This window comes from Equus przewalskii, chromosome 3 (assembly GCF_037783145.1).
Source record: "Equus przewalskii isolate Varuska chromosome 3, EquPr2, whole genome shotgun sequence".
NCBI lineage: Eukaryota > Metazoa > Chordata > Mammalia > Perissodactyla > Equidae > Equus > Equus przewalskii.
The window spans coordinates 68,875,157-68,901,977 of record NC_091833.1 but is presented as its reverse complement, the minus strand read 5'-3'; the positions used below and the strand labels follow the sequence as shown (position 1 = coordinate 68,901,977).

The following is a 26,821-nucleotide window of genomic DNA, read 5'->3' as shown; positions in this document are numbered from 1 at the left end:
CCAGCACTTTGTCTAAGGTTCTCTCTCATGGAAATTGCTTTCAACTTTGAAAGCTAACTAGCATGTATTGAGGATTTTCTTTGTGCCAAGTACTAAGCTTCATGAGCCTCCAATCTTTAAAATCTAATCCACGTTTTGAAATCATAAACAATACTTTTATTGTGGGAGACAGCGGAAAAAATTTTTTCCTATGGGTTAGTTTCTAACATTATGTACTGAGAGCAATAACATCTCAGGGCCTGGCAATAAAGTGTGGAAGAAATCAAACCGTAAAAATAAAGTACTATTCTTGAGTATTATTTTGAGGAAACTGCTAACAGATGTTTTCCTCTTGTCCAGAATGGAAAAAAAGTTCCTATTTTGGATTTAACTTCATTTTCACCTGAATGTAGAGTGAAGCTCCCCCAAGTTTAAGTGCATTATCTGTTGCTGCCTGTCCTTGGGGGCCTGAACAGGACTGACCTGACTTAAGTCGGTTCTATTATTATGTTTAAATGCCCTCACCACCCCCTTTCTCCAACCGCTGTGTCAAAAAAAGCTACTGCTGTCACCAAACAAGGAGTCTTCATTGTTGTGACATTTCATTTATCTAGGCAGCGACATGCTTGAAAGGCGACTGCCTAGTTCTAAGTAAAGTATGGAAGACAATCAAACCCGGTTAAGCAAACCAGTGTTGACATATTAAATCATGCTTGAACCAAGAGAGCAAAAACAGACGACACACAAAACCTTCTAAAGAGAATTTTAAATAAATAAATAATACAGGTCAGTCGGGTTCTAAAAAAAGAAGCTTTTAGCATTGAAAAATACTGGGACTAGGTGAAGATGGCGAAATCATTCACAGAGGCAAGTTATTACGTTGCTTTCCGACCGTGGAGCGTAAAACTAGAGTTAGTGTGGGAAGGGGAAGAGTGGGGGGAACACGGGAAATCTTGGTGAGATCACTTCACATTACTTTCCAATCCATAAAATGGCAAATAAAATTTTGATAGTCCCATCCTTCATTTAAGAAATGTCCTAATGGAATCCTTTCAAAGTGCTTTGAATTCATCAGAGGAAAAGCCCTTATGCATATGGAGGAGTGTATTATTATTCTCCTTCACAATCACACAGCAGGAACCTTGGAGCATTCATTCTCTAGGTCTGATTCCTGCTAACAATTCCATCAAAGAAATGGAGTTATCCATCAGTCAAATTATCATTTGCTCTAATTGTCACTTCCCCCAAAGAGTGGCTCCTCTTTCTTTCTGTTTCTTTTCTTTTTTTAAGTTATACCTTAACAACACTCAGATGAGCAGAGTATCTTCAGGCTCAGGAAAGATCAAAGCATATCAACAAATCACTTCCAGTTCTTACAGAAGAATCCCTACCGGTCAGCCTTAAATGCAGACAGCGCATTTAACCACCAAAGAGAATCAAACACTAGAAAATAAGATGTGATCCACATCCATGACCAGAAATAATAAAGGACACAAAAGCATTTTCATGTAATGAAAACCAGTTATGAAATCATGGGTAGCTCAAAATTCACATTCTTATTTTTACAGCTAATAAATGATACGCTTTCTAGAAAGAACTGTGCCAGAGCTAGTGCCTCTATGCCTTCCTTTTTTATAATAATTGGCTTGTCCTTCTGAACTAACATATAGGTTAAATTTAAAGGCAATAAACTATATAGTTTAGGTAAGCAGTATATTTATCTCTTTTTCTGTGAGCTGTGTAAGCTGAATATATGAATAAATCAATTAGATAGACTGATACCTATAAATTAAACTAAGCTGCTTATTAGCTACTTAGATAGTTAGTGTTCTGTACAACTCTCAAAAGTGGTTAAGGAGATTTTTCAAGGCCAATCCATATAGGAGGTGTACTAAATAAATCTATACAAGTAGAGCACAAAACAATGAACATATTAATAAGTGCGTTTATGTACTGTACAAAGTACAATAGTAGAATCAAGAATCTGAAGTTAAATATATGATTCTAATCCCAAGTCTAAAACGTGGTGGCCGCGTGATATTAGGCAAGTTAATCCTTTCCCCACTCCCAACCCCTGGACCCCAATCTCTCTATTAGTTAACTGACCATCATAAAATTTACGATTAATATTCAAATTTTAATTAGATAAGGTAATGTCACAGGGTGTGCTAAAAATACTACACCCCTCCCCCAAAATTAAAGTTTTCCTTGTTCTGCAAAGAGGGATAAATGTGTTTTATTTATTTTGTTATAATAGAGAGCTTATGGAATATATCAAGATTTCCACCTGTATCATATCTCAATTTTTAGTACCTTGAACAAATCTTATTATTCTTATTGCAATAAAGAGTATTGACATAACATCTCTAAACTCATGTCTTTTGCTTCCTTTTATATAGGATGAAATTATTTATTATAACTACTGAGTTGACTAATAATATAAAATTAAATTTTGTGGTATCATTTAGTATCCTTTATGCTAAAATTATTTTAAACAAAAGTCTGCCTACTAGCTTGCATTCCCAAGTTTCAAAAATGCTTCTTCTGGGGGCTGGCCCAGTGGCGTAGTGGTTAAGCTTTCATGCTCTGCTTCCGTGGCCAGGGTTCGCAGGTTCAAATCCTGGGCATGGACCTAGCACTGCTTGTCAAGCCACATGTAGTGGCATCCCACATAAAACAGAGGAAGACTGGCACAGACGTTAGCTCAGCAACCAGCTTCCTCAAGCAAAAAGAGGAAGATTGGCAACCAATGTTAGCTGAGGGCCAATTTTCCTCACACACACACACACACACACAAAAGTTTCTTCTGTACTCCTTTCTCAAAGCCAACATGTCCTTTTGACTAAACTAATTTTTATAATTTTTCTCTTTTGGTGAAGCTTGAGAGATTTTGATAAGACAAGAAGAAAAGAATGTAAGGAAATGGAGGGACATTTTCCCCCTAAATGTTTTGTAAATCACTTAAATTCTAATGCTATTTGCAGAAGAAGAAAAGTAAAGATACCTTTTTCCCCATTCATTGCAATGTTAAAATATAAATTTTCTTAAAAGAAAAAGCTTACTTTATTTGCCAAATGTTTCAGTTTAATATTTTTCTCACATATCAGCTCTTTAGTAAAACAACTTGTTGACTAAAACAAATATGCCATTGAAAAAATAAACCGTTTTTTAAAATTTCTGATATAACTAATACGTTTAAATTTTGTACTTGGTGGCTAGGGAGTGTTCCAGACAGGGAAGTATATATCTTTCACTAATTTTAGCTTCCTGTAAGTCTGTAATAATTTTTTTTAAATTAAAAGTTTTATATTTGGGCCTTGTATACTTGGGGAGGCTAGACTCAAGTTTAGGAACTACTACTTTGCCCAAGGCTTTGGTTTCAACAACATGAAGGCCTAAAAAGACCTGAAAATGCTCCAGGTACAAACACCAGAAACGCTAAATTAAATAGAACAAAGTTTTGAGCTGATAAATTCATATATCAGGACCCACGAAATGGAGGCCGCCCCAGTGGGTAAAGCAGCCTGCATTCACTGGAAACACCTGTTGAGGAATCCTAACATACACCAGTCACAATCCTCCAACTCAGCTAGAGCTGACTCACCTTGCCCTAGAAAACAGGACCTGCTAGCCTTATAAGGAAAGCCCCTTCTGGTCAATCACGCCCTGTTTCTGCATTGCCTTGTCTCGCTATAAAACTCGCACTTGGCCCAGATCCCTCTAGAATAGGGTCCCCCTGCTTGTGAGGCTCTGTGCTCCCTCAACCTGTGGACTGTTCTGCCTTGAATAAAGGACATCAAACTCGTCACTAAATTGTTTTAGCTTCGTCATTTGACAAGGCTGATTTTGCTGTGTTCTGTTTTAATGCTGGGAAATTACAAGAAAAGTAATTTAAAAATAAGTCTAGGTGGCTGGCCCAGTGGCGCAGCAGTTAAGCTCCCAGGTTCTTCTTTGGTGGCCCAAGGTTCGCCAGTTTGGGTCCGGGGTGCAGACCTACACACCACGTATCAAGCCATGCTGTAGCAGGTGATCCACATATAAAGTAGAGGAAGATAGGCACGGATGTTAGCTTAGGGCTAATCTTCCTCAAAGAAAAAAAGAAAAAGAAAAAGTCTGGGAAGGGCAATCGACAGGGGGTTAGAAACAAAGAGGGACACAAGCCTGGCATGCTGCCTGCTAGAGCTGATCCTGCTGCTCTGCAGGCCAGGTGGGTGAGGTGGGCTCTGGGAAACCAGGAGATGTGGATGTTAACACTCCAGAGGTCAGGAGAAGAGGCCATACATAGCCTTGTGCCAAGTGCGGAGCACTTTAGAGTGAAACCTTGAATTGTTGGCTGTGCCATCAAGAGGGCACTGAGTAAAAACACTTGCCCATGTGCACAAGGAGAGCCAAAGAGGCTTGTGTGTGTGTGACCTCTTGATGAGAGGAAGAATTCACAGTCTTCAAGGATCAAAATCTGTGGCCTTCACTAGGTGAGGTTTTGGGGTGTAAATTTACACTAGCCACCAAAAGCCACCAAACCTTAATCCTAACTATTACAATGCTTAGCAACACTGGCTGCACATTACAATCCCCTGGGGAGCTTTTAAAAAATACTGATGCCCAGGCCAGCACCACACAATGGAATCGGAATTTCTTGTAGGTGCGTCTTGCACCAATATGGTTTAAAATTATTGTGTTGCACTGCAAATGTTGAGAACAGCAGAATTAGAAAAAAGTTGGTCCCAATAATATTGCTTCAGTAGGAGGAAATGCTAAATCATGTGAGGAACTCCTATAAGTCAATAAAAACACAAACATCCCACAAATGAACAGCTAATACATAAATAAGAGTGATCAGAATATGGGTGCCTTTGTACTTTTTTCTCTGCTTTGCCGTGGTTTGATTTTTTCCCCTAATTTGCCAATATTGCCTATTTATGATAATAGTAGAAAGAATTGATAGTAAATATGGGATTCCTAAGTCAAGATGCAATTAACAGAAATAAAAAAGAAAACAACATCATTAGGTCTAATACTGTCAAGAGTTACATAATTACAATCTACTTCAAAAAACTGTATTAAGAAACATCTGGAGGGGGAGATAAATAATTAACTCGATAGTTCTTAAATAACATAGTGCAATATTTTGACATATATTTAAAGGGATTAGGCTAAATATATTCCAGTCTTGCCCTTATGTAATTCTATGGTCCTAATTTAACTGTACCTCAGTTTCCTAAGCTGCAAAGTAAAGAAGAAAAGAGCATTCACTTCAAGAGTCCTTCATATCTGTGTTTCTCAAACTTCACTGTACATAAAAGACACCAACATATCTTGTTAAAACGTTGATTCAGAATCAGTTTTTCTGGAGTGGGACCTGAGATTCTGAATTTCTAAAAAGTTCTCGGGTCATGCTGACACTGCTGGTCTGTGTCCCACTCCTGAAGGAGGCAGAATGTGTATTGTATTATTTAATATTTCACATAGGAAGAAAGTTGGGCTCAATCTGGTTTTGCATTTGGCCATGGTCACACACCATCCAAATGGAAGAGTAAGATTTGAACTGAGGGCTGCATCGCCTTCAAACCCAATGCCCTTAATTTCCTGCACACAAAAGTCTCCTGGTGATTTCACAGATCAATTTCAAGGTTTTAAGTCTACATTTTGTGCAAATGTTGGCTACTTCGTTTCTTATCATTTGCATTCATTCTTTTGAACTATTTGCTCTTAAGAATGTGAGAGTGGACATGGACATGTTTGCTGAATCTTACTCCATGAGTTTTCAACACTGAATTTCTGTGTACATACAACTTTTCCCCTGAAAGTTATACTGATTTATGTGATCAGACTGTGAAAGCCCTTTTGCTGCTACCCAATAATAAGAAAAGGAGCAAAGGATAAAACAAAAAGACTATGTTTCAGTCTCCTAGCACATTTAAATGTCATGGATTTTAAATATATCAGCTAAGATATGGTCTTTGTAAGATCTTTCTCATTAAACATTTTTGCTGATAATTATCTTTCTATGTTAATTTTTATAATAAGAGGAGCCTATCCAGTGCATCTCATTTTAACAAATGTTTATTATCAAGAAGTGTTTACACAGTGTGAGCCACTTGAACATAAATACAATGATTAATTCTCTACCCATATGATCATGATGGAACTCAAGATCATTAATCTTAAAATTCATTTGCACGGTAACAATATAGAATGTGCCATCATCATGATAAAACATCCTAGAGATCTTCCCAAAGTAAAATTTACAAAGTAGTTATCATTATTAAAGTATACACAAGGTAGAACATTTATCTGTTATATTTATTCTAAATTAATATAGAGAGAGAAATAGGGAGAAAGAGAGAGAGAGAGACAGATTCAAGATTTTCAGTAGTCCCCTTTCTTACTGCCCTATCTGAACTTGCACACTCACATTGCCATTAACAACTCTCACAAATTGTAACTGTAGATGTGAGTCCGTATGCATGTTTGTATGCCTATGCGTCTGCGTTCCTAGGATACAGGAATTGTACAGAAAGGATACAGCACCTAGTATGATAATAACTTAAAGAATGAGTGATAATATCTAAAAAGAGAGCAAATCTTCTTTATAAAGGTGGTTCTACTGTATTTACACAGTTTTTATCACCCAATAAATAAAAATGTAGGATTATCGTTTGGTAGATGATATTGCTCAAGAATATAATATATGGTTTGAGAAAACTAGAGAATTTTATAATCTGAAGTCCAGGAGGGACTACAGAGCATTTGGTTCCTCTATTTCCTTTCTTTCATTGCCAAGTCTCCCTTTTCACTATGCACATATAGGAGAGGATTCACAAGGTACTAAACATTATCGGACCAATGAAACGTTAAGTTCTTAAAAACGAAAGGCTTTCACTCTCAACAGGTGTAATAATTTACAAGTTGCCATCCGCCAATACTGCTCATAAAGAAACTGAATCATTTCATGTTTGATATGCGTGTATTTGACCCTAGATATTATTAGGAATTCTCTATCCTTGAGATAGTATAATATGTATAGGAAGAACCTCTTTTAGCAGGTAATTTCAGGAATTAGGAGCTCTTTTATTACTCATTTTAATATGAAAATACATTTTTAAAACGATAATATAATTTTAGAAAGAAAAGAGATAGACACAAAATTGATTAATGTGATATAATAGATCTCTGCATGGAAAATTCCCTCTGCTTTTTGAGCTGTTTCCCATACTCTCTCCGTGGCTTTTTTTTTCCCACACCTATCTTGAACATCACCTTTTCAGAGAAACATTTTCTTACTGCCCTATCTGAACTTGCACACTCACATTGCCATTAACAACTCTCACAAATTGTAACTGTAGATGTGAGTCCGTATGCATGTTTGTATGCCTATGCGTCTGCGTTCCTAGGATACAGGAATTGTACAGAAAGGATACAGCACCTAGTATGATAATAACTTAAAGAATGAGTGATAATATCTAAAAAGAGAGCAAATCTTCTTTATAAAGGTGGTTCTACTGTATTTACACAGTTTTTATCACCCAATAAATAAAAATGTAGGATTATCGTTTGGTAGATGATATTGCTCAAGAATATAATATATGGTTTGAGAAAACTAGAGAATTTTATAATCTGAAGCTACCTGCATTTTACAGTAGACAGACACATATACCTTTATTTTTATTTTTAATGAGAGAGATAAGAAATAGCTAAGGTTCATTAAATAAGTACTGTGTGCTAGGCACTATTGTAAGTACTTTTCATACAATGTCTCCTAGGATTGCTATGAGGCAGTTAGAGATGAGTAAAGCAAAGACTAGAGAGATTCAATAACTTGCACAGAGATATAGAGCTGATAAACAGCAGAGGTAGGACTGGGATCCAGGCATTCCAGCCCAGAATCGATGTGCTTAAACCACCAGAGTATGCTGCCTCTCAGAAGCAGAGTATTTCCCACCATATCCTAGCTGAATTAGTGACATTTCAAAATGTACACCCACTTCACTCTGTGGAATTTTAAGAAAAAAAAAATGTTCACTTTTGCAAAAGGTAACTAGTCTATAAATATATTTAGTTTTAGCAGCACATCTGCTCATTTTGGGAAAGTGAGTATATTTCCACTAGTTGTTCTCAACTGGGAGCGATTTCGCCCCCAGGGGACATTTAGCAATATATAGAGGCATTAAAATGGCCAGTAGATGTCTTTCTGCATTGAGTGGATTAGAGGTCAGGGAAGCTGCTAAATTTCCTACAGTAGGACCACTTCCTTCCCCCACAAAAAAGTATCTGACCCAAAATATCAATAGTATCAGTGCTGGGAAAGCTTGATTTAGAAAAAAAGAAAAGGGAAAACAAAAATAAATGCAGAATATGCTCTAAAACTTTAATAGAACTAATCTAAAACTATTCAAGTGAGGAGTTTAAAAAACTCTATGTCATTATTCTCATGTGTAATACCTGCAAATGGATAAATGACCTTACTTAATTGTCTTGGTAGAGGTTTGCAGCAGCAGGACACACACACACGCAACACTGACATTCTGTACTCCCATAATTGCCATCTTTTGTTAAAATTTCAAAATTAAGATTAGTTTCCTTCTGTTGCATAAAAGAGCATACCAAATAGAACCAAAAGTTCAGCCCCTTTGATTTTTTTGGTGATGCGCCTAATTAAAAATAACTAAGCTCTCCAATGCATAATTACATGAACACCTAATATACTATATTTTCAGCCAATTTTGTTTCAAACATAAATATGCACCAGAAGTATGAATGATCGACATACTACTCCCCACAGAATCTGTGCTGTTTCTGAATCAAGGCTCTTTCTTGAGCTCAGTATTTTCACTACATCTTCCTTGCTGTGCAATCATCTCCCAGTTGGACAATTAAGAAGTGCTTTTTCTCCACGGCGCCTGGCATGTAACCCCCCTTACCCTGTACTTTAGCATGCACTGTATACCTTCTTCACTCTGACTGGTTTTGGCAGTGACCCACAATCTAAATCTCTTTCCTCCATTTGATATAAGTGAAACTATAATTATCCAGGGGTAATTTCAAATTACTACTTCATTCCACTAGCAACTGATGAAGATTAGTGGTCTTGCCTTGCATCTGAGTAAGTCAGCAACATAATCACAAGAGAACTCAGCAGGCAACTTTTGATTCATGTGAACTCAATTACTTCTGTCAAACACATTCACTTCAATAAAAAGCAGAAATTTCCAACATAGGTCTTTGCTAACAATTTTGTACTCAAAAAAAATTCCCTGTGACTCTTAAGAGAAAAAATAGCATGAATTTCATCAGAAATAATAATAAATAACAAGTAGGGAAACATACTTGTATAAATGGGTTTAATACATTATTAGTTTCTGAAAATAAAGAACATTTCAAAGAAATAAATTTGTATATTTAAAGCAGTTTATTATAGAAAATTCAGGCATATAAGTAAGCCTTAGAAAAGTAAATGCACTCTATATTTTAAGCTAATACCATAGAAACCAGAGTATTTTGTTACCTCATTAAAATTGGATTATTATGGGAAAGGTAGTCAATTTCTCTTAAAAGAAGTTAAATGGGGGCCATGAAGATGAGAGATCACAAATTGCTAAATGGATAGGGACTTCAGAATCACTTCTTGGTTGTCTTCTAGGTTGAACCCATATGTTAAGCAGCTGCCTCGCATTCTGATTCCTGAAGGTTTAGTCTCTAAAAGCCCATGTGTCAACTCCATCACACCCTGCACGTATATGAGGTCACATGAGCACAGTCCCACAGCAACTACCTGGTCACCAACTATTACAGACTCAGTAAATATTAACACATGATAATCGTTACAACAGATTTACTCAAACTTCAGCTTCTTAACATAGTTCAGTCTTTAATTAAATCCCAACATGTTTTGACTGTCAAAGAAACTGAGTAATTAAATGTAAACATAGAACAAGACTATATTATAAAGACATTTCAGTATGTGATTTTGAGGTCCACAAAAATCACTAAGATGGCCTCTATAATAGTTAATGTATCATAAGCCAATCACAGGGGCTTTAATACCTGGAACTTGAAAATCTGGTCAGAGAATCTTACGACTATAATAGGATTAATTTAAAAGAAGTATTTGTCAATGTTGTGACCAAGGAGACTCTCTACAGATAAATGCGAAGGAAAAAGAAATCAATAATTTTAAAATGGAGTATTCTTTTGTGCCTTTGCCCAGTCTACTTCCTCTTTTGAATTCATTTTCCCTACCTCTTGCCCTTTGATTTCTTTCTCATTGCTTAAGATTACATACTCTATCCCTGCCATCAGGGAGTATGTAGTCTAACAGGGATAGGGAGGGTCATTATCAAGTAATAAATTAACAAATATATGCAAAATCTTAACTCTAAATGGTTTTCTGAAGGAAAGACATAGGATATATATATATATCTCCTAGGAGATGTATGAGATATATGAGAAACTGAAAGAAGGTAAGTGTGGCTGGTGCCTAGGGAAGGGCAAGAAGCAGAGTGTAAGATGTGTCTGGAGAGAAAATAGGGGCAAAACCATGCAGGAACTTAAGCTACTACAAAAACTTTATCTTAAAGGAAACCATTGAAGTGTTTAAAGTGTGTGTGTTGGGAGTAGGCGGGACAGATGAGGATGAGTGTGTGAAACAAGCAGATTTGCATTTTTGTAGAGGTGACATATTTATACAGCTCAAAAGTCAAAACTATATATAAAGTCATTTATTGTATTTGAAAATAAGGTTTCAACAAGATATGCTTAAAGATTGGAGGAAAAAGGAAATACAGCGAAGTGAATGATTTTAGGAGAGATTTGGTTGATAATGTCTATAAATATTTTGTGATGGAGTGGAACGAGGTAGTGAGTCAGAAGGAGATGTCAAGAATGATTCCTAATTTCTGGCCTATCAAGAATAGTTCCAAAACATCAAGATCTCCACTTAAAGCTTTGGGGATAGCATGTTAAGATCATATAATGAGTTAGATTTGGAGTTATGGTGGAATTTCTCTCTCTCACACACACACACACACACATACATTTACATTCACATATACATAATATGTACATGCCTCGATATAAATGCCTCGAGATTATCTATGATGCCTTAATTCTCCAAAACAAAACTTCAACGTATACTTATTCATTAAATGAGACGTTATTTATAGAATAATCATTTGAAATTCCTCGTAGAGTGGCCACATACCATTTGTACATTGGAAAACACCAAGAGGCTTTATTCATACAAACTACGTTGTATAGAACGCCCTCTGGGATATGTAGTCCACAGCCTTCGCAATGCCATAGCCTTTGTTCCTACTACCAGGTGGACTAATAAACACATTAATTATGACAGAGTCCAGTTCAGTGAAGTTTTCTACAATTTAGCCTTTCCAGTTCATCCCACTATCCCTCAGTTATGTCTCTACTTATCAATAATTGAGTATGAGAAGAGAAAGATACACATTAAATGCCTGCACTAAGAAACATTCTGTCAGAACACTACTTCCCCAAGATCTTTTCTTGATAAGCACCTGCAGAATGTTTTAATTCCAGCAACAATCAAAAATTATCTTCTAAATATGCAGAAGTTTTTTATATCCTCTGTCCATCTGGATGAAGACAAACGTCACTGTGTTCTGAACTAAAGTGACCACGTATTCCCTAAAACCATATAAACAAAAATCAAATAGAGCATGTTGATTTATAAAACTAGTAAACAAATTTTTAGAAATAACAAGAATTATATCATAAATAGTTTAGAAAAAAGAATGAAATGTATGCAATAGATTGTATTTAACTCCTGCTTCTGATTCTACACTTACATGTATCCTCACCTTACACCAAGAAGACTGCCCAGAATAAAACAGTTGAGACAATGTCAGTTAGAGCTTTCCTTTAAATCCAATAATGAATAAAATATGATTCATTTCCCTGACAAAGTTAAAATCACTTCTGAAATATAATTTTGATTTAGTAAAACTTTATATACATACATATGTGTACATATGTATGTGTGTATGTACATATATATAAGTATAAGGAGTTGTAGCTTGCATGTAAAACCAACCATACACTTAACTGTAGATGATCTGGTAGAGATACAAAATATGGGCTGATGCTGAAAAAGGACATTTATATACAATGCAGTATGTTTCTACCAAGAAATAATTAAGCCAAGTCAGTACGATTTACAGGTAATTTCCCTAGTTTTGTTTGCCTGGCTCTATAACCAACCTACAGTCAGACCTGGACAAACTTGAGCAAGTTCGATTCATATTATATAGTGGATTTAGAAAAAAAAAAATGCACCTGAAGCTTCGAGGTGTGATTAGGGGACTTCTCAGTATTTGGTTTCCTCCTCAGTTAATACACATTAACTCTCATTACCTATTTAGCATGCGCACACCATGGTGAAAACCAGTTCAGCTTCATAAGGACGAGTGATTTTTTCTTAAGGAAAATATGTTTTGTCCTCATAAGCTGTTCTTCACTTTGACATAAAGTACTATGCTGTCTCAAAAAGCCATTGATAAGTATCCAAGTTTAAAAGGACAGCTCACCATATTATGGGCAAAATGAGGGTATTTTCAAATAAAGAAGGAAGCATGCATGATCAAGTTTCAATTTAAAAGAAAAATTAAAACAGAAAAAAATCTCAAAGTGAAAATTGCTTTGAAATGACCTTTTTGCATTGGCTCTATCTCCAAATGGTTATTTTGTTGGCACTACTTATTATTCATTTAAAATTGACCTGTAATTTTTTTTTTTTTTGAGGAAGATTAGCCCTGAGCTAACTGCTACCATTCCTCCTCTTTTTGCTGAGGAAGACTGGCCCTGAGCTAACATTTGTGACCATCTTCTTCTGCTTTATATGTGGGACGCCTACCACAGCATGGCTTGCCAAGTGGTGCCATGTCCACACCCGGGATCCGAACAGGCGAACCCTGGGCCACAGAGCAGAACATGTGCTATTAACCACTGGGCCACCAGGCCAGCCCCTGACCTGTAAATTTTTAAAACCAAGCATGTAACAGCAATTATATGTAAACAACACAGTAAACTAAGTCAGGACAGCTTACAGATATTTTCCTATGGAGTTCATATGGCTGAACTTATTACTGAAGAATTTTTAAAAGCAGTTAAAAGCCTAGAAAACAAGTCTCATCTAAGATTTGCATTTGAATTTTATACAGCAAATAGAGTACTATTTTCTCTTCATGGAAAGAAAACAGCAATAGGGTAGCAGACAATAATCACACAGAGAAAGTTACAGACAAAGAAATAATCCTTTGGTTTGAGTTGTTCAAAAATAAAACTTCTGAAAGCAAAATGAATATGAAATATTACACCTCAAGTTAGACGGTCTCTGAGTATTAATTATGTATATCCAATAAAATATTACATTAAATCTTTCATCATTGCCAGAAATTTTAAAATTCTGAGAAGAGAGAAATCACAGGTGAAGAGAAATAATCTCCATAAATTAGCAAAGTAACAGGTCATGTGCTCCTCATCTTTGGAAGAAATACATATACATGACCCAACAGAAGGAGACAGGCCCTGCAGATCCACACGCAAACCCTTACCTTGACAGGTGCCATTTTTCTCTTCGTATCCTGCCTGGCACATGCATTTCCCGATGGGCACCAGCCACTCCCCTTCAGCGCTGCAGTGCATTTTGGGTGGTTCATCTGTCACAGAATGATTGACACAGGAGCCCGACACTTCCAGCAACTGCGAAGAATCAGCTCCAGTGATAGTGTCAGGGAAGACAGCCAAGTGTCGTACCACAGAAGGGCATTTTTTATAGTACACGCGCACAGAAACCAGAGCAATGCAAGCACCCACATCTTGAAAAGCAAGATAAAATCCCTTTTTGCTTAGAGGTCCCACATCTCTGACCTCCGTATTCAGTTTCATGACGCGGTCACCAAGATCAAGTTCTGTAAAACTTTCATCGGCAGCAATGGTATCAATTTTGATGTACTGGTTTTCCTTGATGTTTCTCCCATTCTCATCATCTGATTCAAAGTAATACATGTTAAAAGTCTCCTTACAGGTCCCCAGGCCTCCAGGAAGGCTGTTGCAGTCCCGCAGAGTAAACTTGAGTTCTATGAAGATTCTGGAAGCACCTTCATTGGAGATCCAACTGGTCAAAAGCCAGTTATTCTGATTCTGTTCCATAACTTTGCATACTTGGTATGTGTGGATAGGGGCATAATTTTCATCAACTTCACCAATCTCTTCCCACTGTGTAATATAAAATAGAAAGACAAAAATTTCCAAAAAATTAGAAAATAACCAGTAAAAATAGTCAAAGGAAACTAATTCAGCTGTGGAAATTTCCTTAGCCTCAATGTATACCATTGGGAGAAGGAGCTATATAGCAACAATTAAAAAATATATATAGTTCCCTTTTTAAATTAAATAAATTAATAACATTATTCATTGTCTGCAACATAACACAAAGGTGAACACATACGAACGATATTCCCCAGAAAAAAGAATGTATTTCAAAGTAAAAATAAAAAAAAATTGAACATGGATGCAATTAACAAGAAAGAACAGTGAAAGGAAAGAATATTTGTATGCATGTGTGGACAAAAGTTAAATATATAAACTAACAGAGTAGATAAAGTTTAAGAGAAAAAAGGAAGTACGATTTTTTTTTAAAGACAACAACAGGAAAAAAAAGCAGTAAATGTGGACAGGAAAACAGAAAAATGTAACATGTGAAGCCACATTTATTTAATTCCGGCATGTTACAAATAATACATCAATGTAATAAAACTTGAAAGAAAATTCATTAGTTTAAAATTAATAATAAATGCTTGTTTTATTGAACCAATTTGTTTAGGACTCTTTTACAAACTGGATAACTAAATGTTTATTCACAGATTTATGTAAAATTATAAACCTAGAGACAGGTGTAAAATAGAGATAAAAATTATAGATTAGTAATATGGACAGGCTTGTCATTTCAAATACTAACCAACTCTTGTTATATCCTGAAAATGCATTACTTCTTTCTTACCAATGCATTATTTTATGCATAATGACCTTAAGAGTTCTGAATATATACAGGGTATAGAAAAGATTAAGTATCATTTATATAGATTCCAAAATAATATTTGATCAAAGAGATCTAAACCCATCTCTTTCCTATTAAAATACTACAGTTTTAAGAACTATAACCACTTTCTGAACAGTACAGAACCAAACTTTTATTCTTCATAAAGATGTTCCTTAAGAAATTTCTTAAACCTATATAAAATCTATGTGTACAAAACTATATCTAACTTTGTTTTAAATCTTTAAAAATGGCCCTGAAACACACAAAGCAATGAAATCATCCTGACTTTCAATAAATCCAGAATATGATTTCAGACACTAGGCATTATAGATTATAAACTTCATAGAACATCATTTCTTTAGACATGAAATTAAATAGAGCTTTATTTCTTGAGTGTGTTCAGCTGACAAAGATGTGAAAAATGTGGAGTCACAAGAGATGCACATAAATTGTATGTCTTAGATGGCTCCTCTCTAGCTGCCATCAGACTGACTAAGTAAAAGGTACTAATGAAGGAAAACCGCTGAGCCTCTTAAATTCACAAGAGAGAGACATCGAGATTTTATCTTGCCTAACAACTTTCACACTAGGGTGTTATGTGAAGCCTTAGTTCTCCCATTTAATCTCACTTTTGTTCTCTCTCAAAACGTATATAAACTCTACTTAGCCTCTGGTTTTCTAAACCAGCTATCTATTTCAGCACTCTGTCATTAAACCACTTACATTTTCTTCCTGAAGTGATCCAGGTATCAATATCTTTGTTATAAATGGCTATTGAATGTCACCATTAACATTACATGCAAAAGATCACTTCAAATAACTAAATGAAAACAATAAACATTATCAACTTAGTGTTATAAAATTAATTAAATATATATTCCTTGAATGAGTAAAATGAAAATTGACATCATAAAACTCTTCTATGAAAAAAGAAAATCAAAATGCTACATTACATATTTCAGATTTCTTTTACTTGATAATAGTCTTCCAACACAAAACACAAATGGATTTCAAATCCTTGGCCTTAAATCATTTATAGAAGACTTATTTCTGCAGCATGTGTTTTAACAGAACCCTGCAAGCACGTAAAAGGAATTGGACAAGTAAAGGGAAATGAAATAGTAGCATCTTCCAGATTATAAGACAAGCATTTCACAGTCTTTGTCTATACGGAGTCCAAGGTACCACAAATATTATTAAAAATTCAAGCCAAGCAGCACTTGACAAGACAGCTTAATAGTTACTGCTTCAGGTGATAATTTCAATGTATGTGCATAAGCATCTTACTTCTCTGAATATTCTCAATTAAGAAGAGAAAAACTGTAATTTTCTTTGATGTTAGAATATACCATGGTGGGATTTTATTTATTTTTCTTTTCAAATGTCCAAAATATAAATGAAGGCTCACATTTTCTATTTCTGAGGAATGAGGAGAAAAACTTTAATTTAAATAATTATGGCCATAAGCCATTCAGATAATCAAATAGGTAATATACACATATTTCCCCAAAATATCCGCTCCTAACTAGACAAATATGCTAAGAACCAAACAAAATATTTCATTTATTTTAGATTGGCTAGTTGAAATAAAACCTCGAATTCTTCCAAGTTTTCTTTCCTTTTAATACAAAGTGGACATCTTGCTGTCCTCAGCAAAAATCGTACCTATGAAGAAGAAACCAGATATTGAAGAGATATAACACTCATCAAGAACTTAAGAATGTGGCGGGTATATTCCTAGATATTTTTGCAAATGTCATGTCATGCCAAGGAGATTACAGCAATTCAATGAAGGGTGCAGATAGAAAACACAGTATTTTCGGTTCAATTTGGTTGGATTTCCTGTGATCCCGTGGTTTAATAAAAGTATCTGAAGATCTTTTGATTACTATAAACAGTATGACTGGGCATTTGCAAGTGTGGTCACTGAACACAATATGGTGACTGTAGCTCTGTCCTTCAGGCCTAGCAACTCCTCAAGGCCCACCCTCCAAGCTCATGCTGTTCTCTGTGTTTCTTTCCTCCTTATTCCTATTCCTTTGCTTTAAGATTAAAGAACTGGTTTTACACAGTCAGCTTGGGCTGGCTTTATTTCTTTCCCAGATGCTTGGGCTTGCTCCTTTTCCTGCTGGGCACTGAAGACTCCAAGTCAGCTGCATTCTAATCCCACACCTGGCCAGGCATCACAAGTCAGCCACGTTCATCACAGCAGTGAAAAAGAAAACTGATGGATTTTCATATCCGTATGTGCATCATGGTGTTACCAACTTTCCCTTCCCAAGCCATTAAGAATTATTTTCTCCCTGCCTGCTTGCCCATGGCCCTATTCAGTTTCCTGCCTCCAGCTCCTATTGTCTCTTACCTTGTTGGCATTGCACTCATTCCAGTCTCCTACCCTATAGATCACTTCTTTTGCCTTCAGAACTTAAAAATATCATATCATGACATGCAGCCCAGTTAGAACCTCCCTTACATTATGACCCAAAATACACAGTAGGTATCATCATGTGAACAGAGTTGATCTTGACCTTTCATGGTAGCAGGGGTTGCCTACTGTCTAGTTCTGTTTTCATTATTGTGTTCCTATGTATCTTGTTTCTACAGAGAGACTAACTTATTGAGGTTAAAGTACAGTAGTTAGAAACCTTGTAGTAGAAGCCTGAATGGAAATACTTGATTTATCTTGTACGGAGGAAGGATTATCAGTTTGAAGCCCCGGTTTTAGTCCCAGCTTTTACAATATCTAGATATATAAACGGAGACCCAACCACTGGCACACTGGCTACATAATTTAGAGGGAGAACTGAAATGCTCTATCCCAGTCGTCTAATGTCCAATATAAAACATCAGAAGGGGCCTTAAAAGATCTGATCCTACTGTTCATTTTAGAAATGAGGAAATTGAAGACGAGACAGAAGAAAAGATCTTCTCAAGCTCACAGAGGACCACTCTGACCATCTGATCACCCTCTCTGCCTGTGTCCACCCGTCCTCTTTCAGCACATCTCTGTCCTTGATGTGTGTGTGGGACTTCTTGATTCACTGCATTGATTGCTGCTCCACTCTGTTGAAACTAGATTCACATTGTTTTCAGACATAACATAACCATAAACAATTTTTCCTTTTGTCCTTCCTTTCCTCCCTTCTATTTTCCTTTCTTTCCTTCCTTCCTTCTTTCTTCTATATATCTTAATACTCTGAAATACAGATGTGAAGGAAGAGACATGAGTCTCTTATTCTCTACTGTATCTCAGAGTCTGACACCACAGGACATAGAGTGGGCACTTGATATCTTACAATGAATGAATTAATATCAAACATATACACATCCCTCCTTAGTCTAGAGATCCAATAATCTGAAATAATTCAAACATGGTAAATAAATGATTGTATGATTTGTCTATTGTTTTCATTTGAACAAAAATAAATCTCATTCCCTGTAAGTCGTCTGCATTTTATAAATTCAAATAAGAAGGAATTCATAAATTCGTATTTTTGGAAAATTAGGCTTCAGTAAAAAGCTCTAAGCATTTATTTCAAGACATTTTCTTATTCCAGTAATTCATACGATTATTTTGTTTAGTTTTGCATATTAGCCTGTAGAACTATTTTTCATTGGCATTAAATTTTTCCAATTATAACCTACAGCTTAGTTTACATAGGTAACTTTTGAGCATGACATGTTTCAAAATATTTAGTTTTTCATTTTCAGTCACTAACCTTCTTCACCATACTGTACAGAATAAAAGCCCAGGATATAGCATATCACTTAGTGGCATTATATCTTATTTCATATTTCAGTCAAAGTTATTAGGACTATCGTAGTGATTTTCTTTTGCAGAGTGATGTAAAAACATAGCTAGAAATCTGACATGCCCAAACCATAAGTTTGTAACAAGACCTTGTTTACCGCTTACACACTTCCTTGAATATAGAGCTAACTGCTCATTACCCTTTAACATCCCAGTATTTTGCATAGAATGCTTTTTTTTTTTTCTGAGAAAGATTAGGCCTGATCTAACATCTGTTGCCAATCTTCCTCTTTTTATTTTTTGGCTTGAGGAAGATTAGCTCTGAGCTAACATCCATGCCAATTTCCCTTCACTCTATATGTGGGTCACCACAACAGCATGGCTAATGAGTAGTGTAGGTCCATGCTTGGGATCCAAACTCAGAACACAGGCTGCCAAAGCAGAGTGTGCAGAACTTAACCACTACACATGGGACAGGCCCCTATATCATCTTTTGAAATGTTCCAAAAAGAAACGAACTGTAGGCTTCCAATTTTATTCAAACTATTTTTAGATGTCATTTATTATGATTTTCAGTGTGCATGTGTAGTATAGTTGCTAACTTCACTGAAGACATCCTGATCTCAAATTACTGATTAACTGTTTTGTTTGCAGGGAACGATTCACCCTAACATCTGTTGCCAATCTTACTCTTTTTTTTGTCCCTGCCCAAAGCTCCAGTGCATGGTTGTATATCCTAGTTGTAAATCCTTCTAGTTCTTCATTGTGAGCTGCCTCTACAGCATGGCAACTGACAGATGGGTGGTGTCATTCCGTGACCAGGAAAAGAAACTGGGCCACCGAAGCAATGAGACCACTGAACTTTAACCACCAGGCCATCAGGGCTGGCTCTAATTAACGGTTTTTTTTAAAAGAGCGGTACCTCTCCATGATCTTATGAAATGTCTGGGAAATTGTTTGACTATCTGCTCAAATTTGAAAGTCAGGCACTTTACCCATTTAACCAGTGTGCAGCACATTCCTTTTGCTATCTCGTAATATGTTTATGTAAAGTATAGAATTTCTGGAAGCTTCCTGCTATTGCAAAAATCAGATGAAGTACAATATGAAAAATCAGAAACTTCAAACAGAGCAAAGATCTTTTGTTTTTTTATTAATGTCTAGTTTATTATAGTAATTTACATTTTTAATATCAGATTTTCAGTTTCATTATTTTATATTTTTTCTTTCAATTTTCTATACAGATTAAAATTAGGTAATATATACTCAAGTAAGGACCTAAATGAATTCCTATTTTCTTGTTTTCCCCAGGTGTATGATAAATGATTACTAATATTCTTCCTCATAACATTTTATAAGACTTACTATGCTTACAGAAAATCATTATGCTTTTCCTCTCTGTTGGATATCCAATGGAGCTCATATGTCCGTGTATGTGTGCAGAAATCTGCCGTTTCCTAATACATTCAATCCAGGACGTTTCCTCTGAGAGAAACTGGGCCAGAAAATCCTTCAACAGTGAGTGACTTAGAAACTTGACTAATGGCAGAAACAGTGAGGAATCTTACTATTGTTTGGACAGACTTTTTTCTGTTTGTTATTACTAACTTTTAGGTGTTACTGTCAACCAGAAGCCATTCTTCATTAGGAAGAAATACTATATTATTAAGCCCAGTGCACGTTGGGTACAAATATGAGATCTACTTCCCCTCCCTGTCCAGTGACTGCCCTAATGCTTAAATTATGAGAATCAAATAGAAAAGCAAAGTTCATCTTGGGTTATAATTGCTTTGAAATACATTTTTGTAATTAAAAGGTGATCCTAGAATGTGTGGAAACCTCAAAGCTAATACAGTACAAGAAAAATAGTTTAGAGCTACAGCTGGGTAACTCACACTTGAAAAAATTAATTTTCTCATTACATACTATGTGCATGACATAATCGTATAGAACACAACCACATCATTTTGCAGAGGAGTAAACTGAGGCCCAGAGCAACTAATGCACTAACTAGTGCAAAATCAATGTCTCTGATTGGAACTCTCTGATATTAATTAAAATTTGCTCCTTTTGAAGCGTTAAAATTATAACATAAAATGTAGTGGCACAGGAGATCATTTTAACCAACAAAAGAGAAAATTTTTCATGCCCTAATGAGCTAGGGGTATTTATGTTTTCAAAAGATAAAATTCTTGGCCTTTTGTTGTAGAATTATAGCACCCATTCCTCCTTGATTAGTTTCCTGACTTTTGGATCAAGACTACATACAGTTGATTGAGCAACAGAAGTATGTTGGTTTTTATGCACAATCACAGGAACAAAAATGGTTTAAAAAGAATAAAATACGTAGTATAGAGTTTCTTTTTCAGAAATTCAATTGCTCTGTATGCTTCTTTAGTAAAATAAATATGACATAATGTATCAACTTTCAGTAAAAATCATTTGAATCAACAATCTTGTTACGTTTCCTCAATAATATGCTGGTGGAAACAAAGATTCCATCAAATAGGAGTTTGAGTTATTTAAAACATCTTTAAAATTCATGAGTATGATGTAGCAATTTTGCTAGAAATGACTCAATTAATTTTCTGTGTATGAAATAAAGCTGAAGTCAATTACTTTATTGCCCGTGGAATAGTTACAAATATTTATGGGCACAAATTCAATTCATGAAACAAAATCACTTGAGAAAGACAGAGATTACAACTTTCAAGTTTATATGAATATTTTCCCAGGGAAATCCACAGACAATTGAGCATCTTTATACAACACTAAAAGGAGGAGATGTTTTTTCCCCTGGAAAAATAATTCATATTTTTTCTCTTTAATGTTGTAGTCAGTGATTATAAGAAGGAAAAGAAAAAATATGGATTATTTCTTCATTTATTCTTTTAAAAAAATTATCCAAGTGCAGAAGAAATGAATTGGAGATTGGAAAAATCAAAAGCAACATATCACATAAATTATGCACAATTAGAGAAATTTATGATTTAAGAAAAACAGTGTTTCTTAGTAAGATACTATGATGAACATTATCTAAAAACAAAAAAGAAAATGTACATATATGATTGCTCATATATTTGTTGTTATTCCACTTTTAAGAAGCTATATATTAAATAGCTTCACATTATATAAAATGATAAAGTATGTCATGAATACTTCCAGTTTTAAAATCTGGCTTTTTTCCTGGAAAAATTTACTTAGGAAAACAAACTCAAACTTATCAACTGGCTAATAATAATTTTAAAAGGTGGAATGCATTAAGCAGGTAGGTATGCCTGAAATTAATAAATTAATAAACTGAATTAAAATCTTAAAAGATCTCCTTAGTGTTTTATCAAAAAGCAGTCCCATTAAATATGGTACATGTTATTTAGTTTGTCAGTGATTTTGCACCATGAGTTAGAATTTTAAAAGGAGCAGCTAAAAACAAATAGAATTATAAACCACTGATCTAGTTTAATTCCATTATAGTTACACTATATATTGGGACACCTCCCACTTAAGCTATAGTAGCCTACCACTGTACATTTTTCTATCACATTCTACCAAGAGATGATCAGGACAACATCTGATAATAAATAAAACTGTGGCAACATAAATAATATTTTGTCTCCTATTACAAAAGTTTACATAGCCTGTGAGTTTATATCTTCCTAAAGAGATGACTGTGATCTCAAATATATACTTGCTTAAGCAGGGGTACATATTTACCATGGAGATTTTAAGATCTAAGAAGTCATATGTTTCTCCTGTTTCAGGATTTCACAGAGGAAACACAAAGACACACACAGACACACACACACTGGGAAGAATTCCTTCATGACAGTCGTTGTGAGATTTTAAGAGATGGCCCTCCCGGTGTTATGTAAATGTACATGTTATCAATAACACTTAAAAGTTTACTGTGACATTAGTACTCTCTTTAATATAAATACTGTCCCATTATAGATTGATATGAATTCTGTGGGGAAGCTTTCTTTTCAAAACAATATGAAAGTTTCAGTAAATGAGAAAAAAAGTATTTTATTTGGGATTCAATTTAATGAAAATAAGGTAGATTAACCTCTGGCACACTTAATGTTTGAAGCAAAATAGAAACAATTATACCCTTGCTATTCTGGCAAAAAAAAAAAGAAAAGCATTTCAGTAACCCGTTTGCGACTCTGGATTATTTATCCAGCCTATAATATTTACCAGAAAATACAATGTTGTCTGTGCTCTCTGGTCTTTCTTCTGCCCTCATTTTCCAATAGATAGTATTACATGTCTGGTGTAGGCCTTGACAATGGCACCCATAAATGAATTCCATATCTCACATTAATCATGTTCTTGTAATCAGTGGCTATTCAACATGAATTTACACCTCACTTTCTGTTGGGAAACAGTCATATTAGGGCTTTGAGCCTATTCAAGTTTAAGTGACTATACTGCCAAAATATAGTCTAAGGTCCACTGAATCCACTTGCCACAGCTGCAGTAATGAAATTCTGTAGAAATAGAGGCCATATACAGGTAGTCTGTGTCCAACAAGGAGCTGGAACCTCCACAGGGAATAGCTTTATTTTTTCAGAATCCCAGTGTTTCTCTTGTTTGGGATGGAAACAAAAGAAGGAACAGCCAAGGATCCATTGCAAATTCCTCTTCCTGCATTTGTCGAGCCTTGTCTGGACAAAAAGCTGAGCACAGCAAAAAATAGCTCTTGGAATAAAAGTACTACACATTTCTTACCAAAAACTTAATATAGAAGTTTAAATTGTTTAGTGATAGTTCTAAAATGACAATTGCCAATTTTCAGTGTTTATTTTAATGTTTTTGATAGTTAGTTTCATGCAAATTTAATTTTGACCTACCTTAGACTGTAGAATTTCACAATGAGACACCCTATCTGAAGGCAGTGATTGACTAACACCTATAGGAATTTCTTGTCTATCGACTCAATCTAAATATTTTATTAAATTTTTTATTTGAGAATTACTGTGAAAATAGATTTTATAAGAACGCTAAGAATTCTAGGCAAACATAAAATCTTTACAGCATTAGTGGAATTGCAACAGTAGGGAAGAGAAATCTCACATTTCTTCTTGCTACTTGAATTTTCTGGCTATATTTTTTCCTTATCTTCTTATATTGTCCCATAATCATTTTGAGGCCTTTTCCTTTGGTTAGTAATCACAAGTGGGAAAAGTGAAATCAATTTTGTAGTGTGATTTTAATCTTAAATTTTTTTTTTACATATAAGAGTTTTATTATAGAGGTTAATCTTAAAATTAAGACAAGTTGTTAACTGCTTTTTTCTTTGCTTATCAACACAATCCCTTTCACCAATATATTCTGATAATAGAAAACATAGATAGAGCAAATGCAGATAAGACGTAAGTGTAGTTATGGCACAGAAACATAAAATATTTTACCCTAATGAATCTTTGAAATTATTTGGTACTTCCATATCTATTTGTAAATGATCAAACAGGACTCTTGATATGATAAAGGATACACCCATAATTACCGGAGGTAATTGTCCCTGATTTTCATTTATTGTTCTGTTTGCTATACAGCTGCTAGTTTATCTGTTATATAACTAACAGTTCTTTAGAAAAGATGGCTCAGTGGGCTCCTGGACATCTCAAGGTCTTTGACAATATTTTCCCATTCCACTTTCGGCTGGTTACACTGAATATAGGCTAATTCTTCGTACATTTAAACGTGTGCTTATTAGGAGAAAGGTAGGCAGATACGGAATCAAGTTTTAGAAAGTCTATAGGAAACAGGGACTCTTCTATGCTACTGCTGGCAGTACATATAAGTAGCCAAATTTGGAGAGCTATTTAGCAATATACGGTAAATTAAAAAAATTTTCACCTGTGACCAGAGATACATATGCCAAGATGATACCTCCAGCATTGCAACGACCAAACATCAGAAACCACTTACATGACCATCAATAAGAATAAACAAAATGTGTTATACTCATAATGTACATCACTATATGAGTTATTAATTCATTTATATAAAGATCAAAAATACATAATGATGAGGAGAAAATGTAAAATTTTAAAAACAGTAAAATATATAGCTATACTTTAAAAATAAATAAAACAATACTATAAATCATGTTTTATTACATCCATATAATCAAATGGTGATAAAGTATAAATAGGAAAAATACACACACTGACTTCATGAGAACAGATCAATGAAATAGATACAACCTGAAGAACATAGAGAAAGATTGAGTAAAAAATGAACAGAGCCTCAGAGACCTCTAAAACAAAATAAAGTACATCAACAATTGTGTAATGAGAATCCCAAAAGAGAAGAAGAGACAAAAAAATGATAGGTACAACATTTGAATAAATATCAAAATTTTCCCAAATTTGATGAAAAACTTTGATGTACAAATCCAAAATGCCCACTGGACCCAATTATGAACACAGAAACATCCATGCCTAGACGCATTACCCTAACACTGCTGAAAGCCAAGACATTAAAAAAAAATTTTAAAGTAGCAAGAGGAAAACCACTCAACAAGTTGACAAGAACCAGAATATAATAATTGACTCCTCAGCAAAAGAAATGCAGGCCAGAAGAGAGTGGCCCAATGTACCCAAAATGCCGAAATAAAAAAATGTCAACCAAGAATTCTGTATTTGAGTAAAGCTAACTTTCATAAATGAAGGGACTCAAAACTCACCAATAAAAAATAAACAATCCAAAATACATGAACAGACACATCACTGCAGAGCATATGCAGATGGCAAGTAAACACGTGAAAAGATGTTGAATGTCATCAGCCATCAGGGAAATTCAAATTAAAACCACAATGAGATATCACTACACACCTATCTGAAATGATTAAAAATTTTTTTAATAGTGACAACACCAAATATTGATGAGGATGTGGAAAAACTGGATTGCTCATGCATTACTGGTGGGGATGTAAAATGATACAGAACTCTGGAAAACAGGCAGCTTCTTACAAAATTAAATGTGCAATTACTATGCAAGGCAACAATTCTCTTCTTCAATATTAATCCCAGGTAAATGAAAACAATGTTCACACATATGCCTGTATACGTATGTTCACAGCAGTTTTATTTTTAATAGCCTTGAAACTAGAAGCAGCGCACATGACCTTCAATGGGAGAATGAATAAAGAAACTCGTATAAAGGTACCATGGAACATACTCAGCAGTATAAAGAAACAAACTGCTATTACAAGCAACATCTGGAATGAATCTCGAAGGAATTTTGGAGTAAGAAAATCAATCTTAAAATGTTAAATGCTGTATGAGTCCATTTATATAATATGTTTAAATAACAAAATTTTAGAAGTGGAGAAGAACGTAGTGATTGCGAGAGGTTAGGGATAGGGAGCTGGCAGAGGAGGAGAGATTTGAATGTGGTCGTGAGAGGGCAATATAAGAGATCCTTGCGCCGCTGTCTCTGTTTGGTATTGTAGAGGTGATGGATACACAAACCTACACAGGTGATGAGTTTGTATAGAAATTAATACACACACACACACACACACACAGAAAAGGAGAGGAGAGGATTGAGAGATACAGGGATGAAAGAGCAGGAGAAATTGTTACACAATTAATGAACAGCATCTACAAAAATTGGAATTCAGATGTATCTCACTTCAAAGCTCATGTTTTAATTCCCCGCACCATGATGCCTCCCAAACTAAGACAAAGAATTTATGGGAAAACCGTCATTTCTAGGTAAACTAATGAATGGAGTAAAGGAAGCCACTCTCTGGTAGTCTTCCTACGAAACAGCCATATATTTTATTCCAAAAATTCCACTCTGTACTTTACTTTTGTTTCTCTTTAACTTTGAATTAAAGCTGAGCTAATTATTAAAGTAATATCAGTCAAAGTATTTTCTACGCAACTAAAATCCCACTAAATATTTCACGGAAAACAAGTGTTCTTTAATTAGACAACTATGAAGCTCTTCCTAGTGTATTTCTTTCTTTCTTTCTTTCTTTTTTTTTTGAGGAAGATTGGCCCTGA

At 35.0% G+C, this 26,821-nt stretch overlaps 1 protein-coding gene across 12 annotated transcripts in view; it reads right to left on the bottom strand.

The window, feature by feature from the left end:
• The window catches only part of EPHA5 (EPH receptor A5), a 330,879-nt gene that overhangs the window by 241,802 nt on the left and 62,256 nt on the right, over positions 1-26,821 (bottom strand). For all 12 annotated transcript variants that reach the window (XM_070612814.1, XM_070612810.1, XM_070612816.1 and 9 more), the window contains exon 3: positions 13,563-14,226. In XM_070612814.1, the coding sequence (XP_070468915.1) occupies positions 13,563-14,226 (664 nt within the window). The remainder of the gene's footprint in view (positions 1-13,562; positions 14,227-26,821) is intronic.